General features: G+C 37.9%; 2 protein-coding genes across 2 annotated transcripts; both read left to right on the top strand.

Moving 5' to 3' along the window:
* The first annotated feature begins 3,315 nt into the window (after positions 1-3,315).
* On the top strand, positions 3,316-4,311 carry LOC128739638 (elongation of very long chain fatty acids protein AAEL008004-like). The gene is made up of 4 exons (XM_053835134.1): positions 3,316-3,385; positions 3,442-3,632; positions 3,698-3,835; positions 3,901-4,311. Exons 1-4 carry the CDS (start codon positions 3,325-3,327, stop codon positions 4,309-4,311), a joined length of 801 nt encoding a protein of 266 aa, XP_053691109.1. The 5' UTR covers positions 3,316-3,324.
* Positions 4,312-12,157: 7,846 nt separating this feature from the next.
* Positions 12,158-13,135, top strand: LOC128739636 (elongation of very long chain fatty acids protein AAEL008004-like). Its single transcript, XM_053835133.1, has 4 exons — positions 12,158-12,218; positions 12,275-12,468; positions 12,526-12,769; positions 12,825-13,135. Exons 1-4 carry the CDS (start codon positions 12,158-12,160, stop codon positions 13,133-13,135), a joined length of 810 nt encoding a protein of 269 aa, XP_053691108.1.
* The last annotated feature ends 1,027 nt before the right edge of the window (positions 13,136-14,162 follow it).

Below are 14,162 nucleotides of genomic sequence, written 5' to 3'. Positions count from 1 at the left end.
CTCATAACTCGAGAACTAATCAAGCAAATGGAACAAAATTTGGCACGTGGGTGTTTTGGAGACAAAATTTTTTTCTATGATGAATTGGGACCCCTCCCCACTTTAGGAAGGGGGCTCCTATACAAATGAAGTGCAAATTTCCTCATAACTCGAGAATTAATCAAGCAAATGGAACCAAATTTGGCATGTGAAAGTTTTTTAGGGCATGAATATTTTCTATGGTGAATTAGAACTCCTCCCAACTTTAAGAGGGGGGGCTCCTATACAAACGAAATACAAATTTCCTCATAACTCGAGAACTAATAAAGCAAATGGAACCAAATTTGGCACGTGGGTGTTTTTGGAGACAAAATTTTTTTTATGATAAATTGCGACCCCTACCCACTTTAGGAGGGGGGGCTCCTATACAAATGAAATTCAAATTTCCTCATAACTCGAGAACTAATCAAGCAAATAGAACCAAATTTGGCATGAGGAGGTTTCTGGAGGCAAAAATATTTTTTATGGTGAATTAGGACCCCTCCCAACTTTAAGAGGGGGTGCTTCTACACAAATGAAATACAAATTTCCTCATAATTCGAGAACTAATCAAGCAAATGGAATCATATTTGGCATGTGGGTGTTTTTGGAGGCAACCATTTTTTCTATGATGAATTAGGACCCCTTACCTTTTTAAGAGGGTGGGCTTCCATACAAATGAAATGCAAATTTCCTCTTATCTCGAGAACTAATCAATCAAATGAAACCAAATTTGGCATGTGGGAGTTTTAGATGGCAGAATTTTTTTCTATGGTGAATTACTACCCCTTCCCCTTTTAAGAGGGGAGCTCCCATACAAATGAAATTCGAATTTCCTTATAACTTGAGAACTAATCAAGCAAACGGAACCAAATTTGGCATGTGGGAGATTTTGAAGTCTTGAATTTATTTTACGATAGTTAGAGACCTCTCACCCCTGTGGTAGGGGGATATGGACTCTCATACAAATAAAACAGAAATTTTTGCGAAACTCAAAAACTAATCGAACTCGAGAAATTCGAGACTCTTCCATAAAACATTAGTCAATACAAGACCACAAAAACTATCTATAGTAACACTAGATCATTCAGGACGAGACGGTCGCGAGTGTTGCCGGTGACCCGCCGTCGGAAGCGCCGCCCACTGGGGGGCTTGCAAAACTCGAGATTGTGACAAAGATCATCCGAGATTCATGATTTATGTACAACACAGGTTATTTTGTGGCAATACGAAGTTTGTCGGGTCAGCTAGTAATAAATAAATTCAACATACTCGTAACAAAGTACAGTAGACTCTCGGAAAAGTTAACTCTCTGAAAAGTTAAGCGAATATCAGCTCCCATGCAACGCTCTAAAAAGTTAATTTTTGCCTTAACTTTTCTGAGAGTTTGAATTTATTGGTTGTCCAAACGTTCGTCCACACACGTGTGTTTTCATTCTATATTTATTTCTCATTTTTCGGTTTATTGTCGCCTTTTCACAGTTTCATACAGAGTCGCATCATAACTGCGATTAAATTAAATTCTTGTACCGGACAGTTGCAACAATAGCTCAATACGGGCACATAGTTACTTCAAGATTATTGATAACATACAGGAAAAGCGCCAGCTCAGATTGAATTTTAAATGCAAAAGAAGGAATAGCAAGGAACTAAAAATAAGCGCGAACATTATCAAAACGTAGTCGCAGACTACGAAAAAACAAAAGTAAGCTAGTGTAACCGACTATTTTAAACTTACTTAAAGGAACTAAGTATTATTTCATAAAGATCTTGCTACATTTTTCTTTCCATTACAATAAAAATGTGTACCTTATGTCCCGAAATGCATTTTTCGCTTTGGTATTTATCATTTTCACTGATTTTTAGGACTACTCGGAAAAGTTAATCTTTCGAAAAAGTTAATCGACCCATTCCCCAATCGATTAACTTTTCCGAGAGTCTACTGTATATGTATTGTTGGAACTGGCACTTTATGCCTCTCGTGGCACAAAGAGAACCGCTTTCATCCCACGTCCAGCGTTTGCAGCGACGAACAATTGAACATATTTCTGTTGGGATCATTGCCCAAGCTGGTGTATTTTCGAACATTCAAGCAGTTCTATTACCAATGAAACCCGTGATGGAAACCTGGAATCCTATCAATCTAATCAATTACCAAAAACCGTCCTTTTCAGGGCGTATAATTTCATACAAAGCAAAGCCTAGGTGCTACATTCCATTATCGAAGTTTGACCTTCTGTTTTTATACGACAGACTTTGCAGCCAGCTTTTAGAGTACAGGACAATTGAAGGGCCAGTTGCTACGATCCTATTCACTCTAACAGCCTCTCCCAGCCGAGATTCGAACATACGACGACTGGCTTATTAGGCAAGCATCCTACCTCGAGGCCAACTGGGAGGTTAATTTCATACATAAAGTTAAAAAAAATTATTTTTTTAATTTCATACATAAAGTTTAAAAAAAATTGACAACGGTCATAGTCGTCTCGTTCAATTAGAAAATCAAACATTAAGCTTGCTCGATTGTTGAAAACTAAGTTCATGAAAGCCCAATCGCCATCGCCAAGTATTTCAAAGCCCATTATTCTTTATTAGAGCTATCAACATTCATTTGGTATGGAAGAGTTGAATTTAAATTCCTAAATTAAAGAGACTTCCCACTAAACATTTTTGTTTGAGAGTAGCTTATTCAACTATTGTACAGCTAAAATCAATATGGAACAAACGCTTGATAAGCTACTATACAACAAAAATGTTCAAAAATGGGTTATCAGGCATGTTAGGCTCGTTCGTCGAAAATTAAGTTCAAAGTATTCTAAGGTCTATCTAGTAAAGTTTTGTTACAAGAGTCTGGTCAATTGTAAAATATTAGGTAATGTTTAATCAACATACTTTCTTCGTAGCGTTGGACGTACATGGGTTGATCTTTACAACGTATTGGAAAACTACACAACGTATTGGAACATTTTTATTTATTTTGTTAATGGAGGTAGGTTTGAATGAGCCTTTTTGGAGTTTTTGAGCTTTTCAGTTTCTGTTATAAGTCCATTAAATTTCAATTCCCATACTACCTAAAAAATGAATGAATTTTACAATAGACAACCACAATTCTTGCCTGGTGAATATGGCACTAGACTGGCAATTTGCAATGCAAAGGTCGTTTGGCAGTGAACTACTTATTGTCGGCAAGGAAACTAGCACGCCTTATTGCAAATTAGTTGACTGCTTCGACTGCTACCGAAGGCTGTAGTGCAGAGAGAGTAGGCACTTTTTTAATTTTTTAGAATCGATTTACGCAGGTTCAAAATGGCCCTTGTGCTAAGATTTCTTCATCAATACTATCAGGATTACTACAATAATGCACAAGGTAAGTTAGAATGATTATAACTACGATTTAGATGATTTGTTTTCCGTTAATTATAGATCCAAGAACCAAGGATTTGCTTCTATTGAATCCATCGTGGATGCCGATTGCAATTCTTGCTGGTTACCTTTATTTTGTTCAAAGATTAGGACCTAAGCTAATGTCCAATCGAAAGCCGTTCGATCTTCGACGCGTAATGTTGGTTTATAATGCGCTACAAGTGGTGGCCAATATTTTCATTGCTTTTTCTGTGAGTTTGCAATTGCTAAAGATTTGTGTTTGTGTTACGTATACAATTTATCTGACATCTTCTAGGGTACTAAGCTGATGATCGAGAAAAGGGTATCCCTACTTTGCGAACCGATCGATCGGTCAACCAACGAAATTGCACTAAGAGAAGTTCGGCTAGTGCATCATTACTACGTACTGAAAGTTCTAGATTTGTTTGATACCGTCAGTTGATTTTTTGACTAATATCTACAGGACATTCCTAGTAATTTATTTTTCTCAAATTTCAGATTGTCTTTGTTCTGCGAAAAAAGCAAAGCCAGGTGTCATTTTTGCACGTGTATCATCACACCGTGATGGTACTGATTCCGTTCTTCTATGCTCGGCTTTATCCGGGCGGCCACGGCTCTATGCTGGGATTGATTAATACATATGTTCACGCCGCAATGTACTTTTACTTCTTCGTGTCGGTTTATCAACCAGAATTAGTCAAGGACGTTCGCTGGAAGAAATGCATCACGATCCTTCAGATGACACAGTTCGTGGCGTTGGTATTTATATACGGAATACCGGCCGTTCTCAACTACGATTGTGGAATACCAAGATTTTGGTTTTGGGGCGCCATGATGCAGTGCCTCTTCATGCTGGCGATGTTTGCCAGCTTTTACCGTAAGGCTTATGGGCGAAAAAAGATTGACTAGACAACTGGAGTTGGTTTTGATTTGAATAGAGGATCTTTAACTAGAAGAAGCGTTGTTTGTATTTTAATTCGACATTTAGTTGTTCTGAAAAAAGTGTGATTGATCTGGACTTAACAGTGTTGGCAACTTTTCAGTTTTCATTAATGTAACTGAAAAGTTGCCAACACTGTTAAGAAATACTTCATTATATACTGTATACCGTTTTGATTCAAACTTCGAACACTTAAGCTATGCTGAAAGTTTCTTCAAAGTAAAATATTCGAAAACATCTATAAGCTACCCTCATAAATGGTTCAATAGCATGACAATTTATTTATTTTCGTGGGAAATTTTTGAAAATGACGATAAAATGTTATTTTACATTGAAAAACACTAAAAAGTTACGGTTCGGTTTTGATTCAAACTTCGAACACTTTCATGGTCGACATTCGAAGCCCGAATATTTCAGTCGCAGACATCGAACACTTGTATTACTTTACTAAGTAATACTTTACTAAGTATTAATATTTTTAGTGTCATTCCACTGGAAAGAGAGAAATTTTATCCTTTTTATTAAACGTTGACTTTTCAAATCCACCTAAGAGTGCGATTTAAATTTTTCACACAACAATCAGTTTCAATCCATACTTCTGTAGTCAATTGCTAATATTTTTGAACTCCATGTACCACATCTAAAGCAAGTTGACATTGTACAGCTTTACAATGCAGATAATTCATTTTCCCGAAGGAAAACCCGGAAAAACCTGATATTATTCGTGGGTATTCGAAGTTTAAATCACTCCTCAAAACGTGATTTAAACTTCAAACACTTTAATTTATCTAATATCTTGTAAATATTGCAAGAAATATTGTATTTTAACTATGCTTTAGTACATACATATCTTGTACTTATCTAATAATCGCAAAGTGGAAAACGTTCTAAAATTGGTAAAATAATGCAAACGAAAAAATAGATAGGGTAACTGGTGGTAAAATGCCCAGTCGGGGCAAAATGCGCCGCTGTAATATTTCACGAATTACTCACTTTTAAACTGTAATTAAGATGCCAATTGCTTCTATTTTACATTACAAACTTGTGTTGAGCATATAAGCTTTCTAAATTACATAAATCCTATGAAAAAACAAAAAAATTATTTGCAGGCTTATTTCTTACAATTTTCGCAACTTTTTTCGTAAGACATTACGCCACCAATAAACAATATTACGTATCTGTAAATGGTTCTTGTTTTGAACAATGGTCTCGGTATCCAGCAGCCAACGTAAAATTACTTAATTGAATTATTATTTATGTGATTTAAACGATTTTTTTAAACAAGTTCTAGCGGGGCAAAATGCGCCGTGAGAAGCATGAATTTACTTGCAGTGCAACCAAACGTAAATCGATCTAGTAGCCCATACACTTTTAGGCAAACGTCAAAACGTTGGTAAAAGCAAAAGGCAAAGTATTGTTTTAATTCTGATTCGCTCCGAAAAACGCGGTTAAGATGTCGCGAAGCTACATAAGAAAAACCCACCGTCGGTCTTGGCCGGAGTCTGCCACTTGCGGCGGTAGTGAAAACCAGTGAAAGACGCGTTGCCGGCAAGGTACCAAGAAAAACCCTTGTGTGATATGTTAGCATCGACCGCTCCAGCGAAGATAGACCTGGCGATTTCAAAACCACAAGTAGGTAGGTCCTCACGCTATTCTGAGTCGTGCTGGGTTTGCATTAAAATAAAACAGACAGCGCATTTTGCCAATTTGTTGTTGTGCATTTTGACCCTTTGTTGTGGTTCGTTTTGTACACACCTATGCGCATTTTACCCCTAACGAATCTGAAAACAAATTTTCAAATGCCTTATATAATTTCACAATTTCGACGTGTTTTATTGATTTTTATGCTTCAGGACGAGCATGTCAGGTAAAAAACTGTTCTACTTTAAAGTTTATAGTCTAGTTTCTGGAAATACATTCCGCATTGATGAATAATATAATATTCTTCTTAACGTGGGCATTATACCCCCAGTCCCCCTACTTTTGCACGAAACGCTAAGACTATGCAAACCAAGTTAAAATCTGAGTTCTCACTTTTTTCCAACGCCTGCTGGTTTCTTACAAGGAGTCCTACAGTTCAATGTCATACCTCACCGGATAGAGGACATTCTAACGGACACGATGATGTACAATAAGCGTAATATTTTATACTGACGATACTGACAAGCATTTTATTCTGAAGTGTTCGAAATTTGAGACTGTTCTAAGTTTGAATCAGAACGGTACTTGCTTTCACGATATGGAAAAGTATTTTTACATTGCATAAGGTCTCACTGCTTCAAAAAAAAGTTATTTTGCTTTTTGTTGTAAATGGAAAATGCCGGCTTTCTTTTTTAAAACGCTATATCTCGGGATCGGCAAAGAATACCTCGGTACGATGAGTGATTCTTATGCAAAAAAATCTGCGATACACGATGAAATTGGAATTTTTGAGATCAAATTGTACTCATTGAGAGAAAAATGTAAATTTAGTTTTCAAATTGAGATCAAAAATATTTGGCAACACTGGTGCTCAAAAATATATTTTTTTTCGAATTCCTTGTATAATTTTCTTTAAAAGTGTGAAAATAGAGTCTTTCTAAATCTAATATTTCCGGAGGTATAAATAAAAGAAAATAAGAGAGTTTGAAAAAACGGGTATTTTTCCTCAAAATGGAGGTGCTCCCATTAATCGATGGAATGTCCAAACGGCGCCAAATTTTGGATTTTCACTTTCTGACCGTAAACGAATAATCTGGTAAAATTTGGTTCAAGTCCGTGAAGGTCGATTACACGTTTGAACTTTTTCACGGTCACTTGACGTGGAATGACCCACATATAAATGCTAGCTGGGCACGAGCTACAGGCATTGCTTGGAGAGATTCCCATCGTACATCTGGCGAAAGTAAGTGGGCCGGACACGCTGTAAGGATGCCGGACGACAGTGCGACGAAAACAGTTCTCTTCAACAATCCTACCAAATAATTATAATAATAATAAATTTCTTTCGTAAGCAAAGTTTGGTAAGTTCCCTATATGACAGGTGTACCCCATTGGGTATGCGGACGTTAGGTAAACAGATGTTAGGCATAACGTACGTTTGGCATAATGGACCAATAGGCATAATAAATACAAATGGCCGAGTTACGAATTACAAAAGCACGAAATAACAAATGACATAATAGATCTAATGGCCGTAGCACAAATCTGGCTTTAGTTTTCGTAAGGTCACAATGCAAAAGCGTTAATTATGCGAGCTTTTGAACATAAAAGCCAGAAATGGCCAGAACCACATATGGTCGAGTTTAGAATGGCCGAATGTCATGAAAATATTCGCGTCCTTTGACCTGTTCGAATGTTGGGTATATACTGTTCTTACGCGCTGCTGCTGTTCCCCCTCAGTGGTTGGCGCTTCCGTGCGCATTCATACAAAAATGAAGTTTTGTAAATCATGCCTAATGTCTATATGCCTATCGTTCGAATGCCTATCGTCGCACACCCAATTGGGACAAACCACATCTTCCATCCACTCCACCGGTAATTTTTCCTCCTTCCTAATAGGGATGGGAACTATCATTAAAAATCGTTACTGATAACTATCAGTAATTTCAGTACGTTACTGATAACGATCAGTAAATATCAGTAATTTTACTCATCAGGACATTGAAGCAAAAAATAGGAAATTGTAATATTATAACTGCATTCTTCATTGTAAGCTTACTTTGTAATTTACCAAGCAGGCTTTATGGAGGCTCGCGCAACTACGGACCAGATTTTTACCACCCAACAGATATGTTGGGAGCACATCGTGCCTACGCATCACACGAACCAGTCGATCAAGACCTGCGATTGCACTTATTGGATGAACACGGTTTCTCAGATAAACTGACGCTACTGATCAGAGCTATCGGATCGAGTGGTGTGTTTCGTGCGCATCTCGGGGACACACCCTTCGAAACGCGGCGAGTGTTGACAAGGTGACAAGATGACTGATATCATAGCTAGGAACCTTGCGAAGGTGGAGGCTATCTACGCCAGGTTGAAAGCAGTAGTCTAGGAAGAACAGATTAATAATAAATACGTCAAAGATCACATACATGAAAGGAAGAGGCTCCAAGGGACTAAACGCGTGCCTCTCACGGATCGTAACCCTTAACGGTGACGAACTAGAAGTGGTAGATGAATTCGTGTATTTTAAATTGCTGGTGATCGCGGACAACATTAGTAAGCAAATCCAGCGGCGCATTCAAGCGGGAAATCAAGCTTCCTTTGCCCTTCGCTATACGCTACGATCAAGAAGCATACGCTACCGTAGAAAGCTGATAATGCACAAATCTTTTATTAGGGCAGTAGTTCTTTATGGACTCGTAAGGTCGCTCACGAAGGATATACGCGCCCTTGCCGTGTCCGAACGAAAGGTACTGTGGATATTTGGCGGAGTACAAACTGAAAGTGAAGAGTGGTGGAGACATATGAATCACGAGCTACAGGCATTGTTTAGAGCGAATCCCATCGTACACTTGGCGAAAGTCAGTAGGCTACTGTGGGCCAGACACGTCGTAAGAATGCCGGACGATAGTGCGACGGAAACAGTTATCTTCAATAACCTCACCGGCACCAGGAACAGGGGGCTGAACGTGCAAGATGGCACGATCACGTCGAAAGTGATTTGTGACTTTTGAAACGACTGGAAAATTGGCGACGTGTGGCCAAAGTTCGATTTAAATGGAGAAGACTGCCTGAATCAGCACGAGCTACTCCGGTTTTACGCTACTGACGTTGACTACGATATATTGTGTCATCCACGTTTATCGTACGTAACTACCGACCAATAAGTTTAATCTAACTAATTTTTCTAACGGGACAACGTAACTATATCAGTAAAAGCAAAGCCTAGGTGCTACATTCCGTTACCGAAACTTGACCTTCTGTTTTCAAACGACAGACTTCGCAGCCAGCTGTTAGAGTACAGGACAATTGCAGGGCCAGTTGCTACGATCCTATTGACTCTAACAGCCTCTCCCAGCCGCAATTCGAACATACGACGATTGGCTTATTAGGCCAGTGTCATACCTCGAGGCCAACTGGGAGGCAACTATATTTATTTATTTATTTATTATTAAATCAACGGGCTCGAGATAGCCCCCATAATAATCAACAGCTATATAAAAATACAGTCAAGTGAGTAAAATATAAATATATCAGTAAATATCAATAATAGCGAAACCTTACTGATACTTAGTGATATTATTGCTTACTGATAACTATCAGTAGTTAATGATAGTTTTCCCATCCCTACTTCCTAAACCTGGAAATTAACCAGTAAAGTGCGAACATTTTTGTATAGTTTTGCAAGGTGTCGGTGCTCTATAGCGGATCTATTACGCCGTTCGTTTCTGTCGGAAATCGAAACGATGGTTGTTCTCTAAACACCTTAAATTCGCAATTATATGGTTAAGTTAAACCTTATACGCTATACAATGAGATCTTAAGACGAATTCAACTATTCAACATCATTAGCTCGGCCATAATATTGGCCATTGGGAATCGAAAAATAGGGTTTATTTCTAATTCCCGTCGTAGTAAGTAAAGCCATCATCATTTGTTGGATGGATTTAATGAATACTCTAAAAGTCCTTGTGCTGATTTGACTAAAACACACTTACCTTCCGATCTGCGAACTTTGAAATCACTGAAAAGCGATTATTAAAGTACATTATTGAAATTACGTAACTGACTTGATTTCTAAAATTCGTCGGTCCGTTTTAAAATCCGTCCATCACAATTTTTCATCGTCCGAACTAAAAATCACAACAATGTTTACGAAGCTAACGCGCATGTAACGGGTGGCAACTAAAATTTTGAAATTTTTATCTCAAGCTGTCAAAAAAAGACAAAGATACATAAATAAGATCTGATTTACCGAAATTAAAGATACATTATCCATTGTTAAAAAGCATTAGTGTACATTTGAAAACGGTCTGTAATCGTTGTACAGGATCGAAACAGGATCGTTGTACGGCCGTTATGTCAACTTTGCGAATGCATCGCTTGATTCTATCAATCAACTGTGTGCAATTCGTGGCTCTCCAGTTATTTTTGTACACCAAGGAACTCAAAATACCGAAGAAATCTTCGATTGGGCGCACTGAGACAGATTTTTCGGGTCGTAGTTTTTGGGTAAAAATGGGATCGAATGAATATTCAGGAACGATGGTGTTTTTTTGGCGTAATGCGATGATGCTCTATCCGGCCAAAACATGTATTGTCCATCTGCATGATGCTTTTGTAGAAACGGGATCAAAATTTTCTTCAAACATTCGTCTGGTGCGTCTTAATTGATAGCCAACCCAGAGGGCTTGTTGTTGAAGAAACTAGAAAGAAAACGATGTCCTTCTGCGTCCATAATTTTGACTGGTCTTTTACTACCTTGCTTGCGAATAGTGGTTGGGCATCTTAGGATATCGTAAATAGTCGAAGCCGCAACATATTTGCTTTTTAAATGTTGTACCGTATACTTTTTGCGTAGATTTCTGTGGCAGTTCGTAGAAATGTACAACGCGCTCCCGAAATGCTTCTTGTTTCGACACCATTTTTATCAAAACTGAGCAAGCATAAACAAAACAAAAAATATTAACAAAAAGAGAAGAGAGAGAGCTAACACATACATACTCTCATTTCTCTCTGAGCTCGTTTGTTGTTGAGCATAAGGGCCGCGAAAAAATTCCAAAATTTTAGTTGCCACCCGTTATTTGTGTAGGACGGCATGACAAATGTTAGTCTGCAAAATTTCTGCAGGTCAGGCAAGTTTTCTTGGCTGGAGAATAACGACAATGCCTTGCGTGAGTTATTTTCATTTCTGAATGACGGAAATTAAAAGGATTAGTCGACATTTTCTTCTTAGTCGCACGAAAAAACGTAGGAAATTTGGCTGGTACGACTTCTTTAATGATAAAAAGCATTTAAATAGATCTCAGCTCACTTTAATTGATCGCGTATGATAGACAACTAACTAAAATATTAGGGAATAACTAGTTTTGCATTGTGTGTCATAAAAACGCTGATATTTCTAATAATTTGTGTTGGATAGGACGGGAATAGGCAATTACGAAGAAGCAGCAACCTACCCTATTAACGTTTCAATAATATTTAATATTAAGGAATCAAACGGTCTTTGTCTTAAAACCAGGTTTAGTGCTTGAATTACCAAGCAATTAAAAACCATTCAACTTTCTTTCAATAAAAACCGGCTAATCAACAAAAAATTGTGCGTGATATAATTGCAATATCGATCGTGTCATTCTCTTCGCTCTACTAAATGCACAAATCAAATAAAACAAACATTGTTAGCCAAATCAAGAATATTGCAATTGCTGAACTGTGAATGCGCTGGTTAGCGACAATGAACACTCGCAATATGTGGCACTGCGGTTCAGCTATTTGCCTCTATATCCGTACATCATTCTAATGCTAATTAAATCAACGAAAGCAATTGCTCAAAGCTCCATTTCACACTTATACAGTTGTTGTGAAGTTTCAATTTGTGTTGAAACCAAATCACTCTCACTTTTTATTTTTCTAATTTTAAAAGCTACCCCGGCCTGTCACTAGTCGTACAACAAAGTCTACAAAGAAACGTTTCTAGTTTCGTTTTCTAGACCGGTTACATCGCAGAGTTTATTACACCCAAATTGCCAAACTTTTTCTTCTTCCTCGAGTCAGCTAGGATAAGCTTTATAAAATCGCCTTCAGTTTCGCTTGATCGTCCATTCAAGGAGCACGAAGTCTCACCGGTAGGCGCGATCAGCACCAATTTTAAACTCCAGCAAACCAACAATGGCGCTTGTCCTCCGCCGGGTATTCGATGGCTATCGTTGTTTTATGACAGAGTATCGAGGTAAGTAAATGAGAAATTTTTTGAATATTGTTTCTAAGTGTTCAAATTGACTTCAGATGCCAGAAGCATTGAACTACCTTTGGCGGGCTCACCATGGCCCGTTATATCGATAGTGTCCATTTATTTGTTTGTGGTTCTTAAACTGGGACCCGAATTGATGCAGCACCGGAAAGCGTTTGATCTTAAACATTTAATTCGGGCTTACAACGCAGTACAGGTGATAGCCAATGGGGCACTGTTCCTGATAATTGTAAGTAAAAGTAAGTAAATGTTGTTGAACGACACTTATAATTTACTGCTTTTCAAGGTCTACCTCTTATCGATTAGAAAAAATTTCTCCTACCTCTGCCAGCCAGTTAACTACACGCAGTCTCGTGAAGGCTATGAGGAGATGTTTATGGCTTATTGCTACTTTCTTCTAAAAGTGTTAGATCTTGCAGATACAGTATTTTTCGTGCTTCGTAAGAAACAATCGCACGTTTCCTTCCTACACGTGTACCATCATGCCGTCATGGTATTGGTAACCTATTTGGCGTTTATTTTTGTACCAGGTAAATATGAGAACTTAATTTCTTATCCGGAAGCATTGTAACTTTTGGATTTCAGGAGGACAAACCGTCATGTTGGGCATTTGGAATACGTTAGTTCACGCGGTAATGTACTTCTACTACTTCGTCGCATCCTACGGCAATCAATATTCCATCTGGTGGAAAAAGTACATAACCCTTCTGCAATTGGTGCAGTTCGTCCATCTGGGCCTTCATTTCGGAATTCCGGCACTGTTCGGTATGAACTGTGGATTTCCCCGTTTCTGGCTCTGGATCGGCTTTCTGCAGGCCGCATTCATACTCACCATGTTTGCCGACTTTTACGTCCAATCGTATGTGAAAAAACGAAAATTAAACCATAAGGCCTAAGTAAATCAATTATGTATGCAACGCGCTGAATAATTGCTTAGTGGTAGAATGACTTGAGGGATTGCGATTTGTAAATAAATTAATATGTTAATTAGATGGCGATTCCGATAAAATCCGGCGAGTGTGTCTTTCTAACTTTACCATAGCTTGCGAAATGCGATCGTGAAGGGGAAGTGATAAGAAGTGCTCCGATTTTGTTCAAAACTAAAACTTTGTGTATTTGTACCTTTTCTGAAAATTTTAGATCCGTTCTGTTATTTTGCACTTAGGGCACGCCCAAGTGGATTCTGGTGGTCTGCAAAATAATCGAAATTATTTTTTTTAAATTGTATATCCAAAACAAAAAGACATTTCCGAATTTTTGATATGTTATGTAGAAAGACTCAGACTTTCAGAAAGAACTTAAAAATTTTGGGTATCACATCATGAAATCACTAAATTTAATTATTTTGAAAATATGCAAAAGTTTCGGCTTTGAAAATCAATATTTTTCGTAGAAGGCTCACTTGAGTTATAATTTTTATTATCAGCTTATTTACATTAGCTATCAAAATAAATAAAATCGGTCGCTATGAATCTCATGGCTAGGATGACGGCCTAAGTCAAGAGGGGAAACCCTAAGCGCAAAACCAAAAATACGGGTTTAAAATTTTCAGAAAACGAAAGGGTACTTATACAATGTTTTAGCAAAATCGGAGCACTTTTATCGTGGAAATAACTGGTGGCAACAAAAATGTTGGAATTGATTTCTCTAGCTGTCAAAAAAAGACAGCTATTTGAAGAAGACCTGATTTACTGAAATTAAAGACACATTGTCCATTGTTGAAAAAAAAGTGAATATCTGAAAACGGTCCGTAATCGACTGTTTGGCGAAGTTTCCGTTTGATGTCGGAACAGAAGCGTTGTACGGCCGTCAAGTAAACTTTCACTTTGCGAATGCATCTCGTAATTCTACCAATCAACTGTTTGCAATTCGTGGCTTTCCAGTTGTTTTTGTATACAATAAGGAGCTCAAAATCCCGAAGAA

This window comes from Sabethes cyaneus, chromosome 3 (assembly GCF_943734655.1).
Source record: "Sabethes cyaneus chromosome 3, idSabCyanKW18_F2, whole genome shotgun sequence".
NCBI classification, from domain to species: Eukaryota; Metazoa; Arthropoda; class Insecta; order Diptera; family Culicidae; genus Sabethes; species Sabethes cyaneus.
Note: the sequence above shows the minus strand (reverse complement) of the source record. Positions and strands in the feature narration are given on the sequence as shown.

Coding starts and splice junctions, on each gene's coding strand:
- LOC128739638 (XM_053835134.1), top strand. CDS start 3,325: ATGGCCCTTGTGCTAAGATTTCTTCATCAATACTATCAGGATTACTAC. Junction 3,386..3,441: donor TTACTACAATAATGCACAAG/GTAAGTTAGAAT, acceptor CGTTAATTATAG/ATCCAAGAACCAAGGATTTG. Junction 3,633..3,697: donor ATATTTTCATTGCTTTTTCT/GTGAGTTTGCAA, acceptor GACATCTTCTAG/GGTACTAAGCTGATGATCGA.
- LOC128739636 (XM_053835133.1), top strand. CDS start 12,158: ATGGCGCTTGTCCTCCGCCGGGTATTCGATGGCTATCGTTGTTTTATG. Junction 12,469..12,525: donor GGGCACTGTTCCTGATAATT/GTAAGTAAAAGT, acceptor CTGCTTTTCAAG/GTCTACCTCTTATCGATTAG. Junction 12,770..12,824: donor GGCGTTTATTTTTGTACCAG/GTAAATATGAGA, acceptor TTTGGATTTCAG/GAGGACAAACCGTCATGTTG.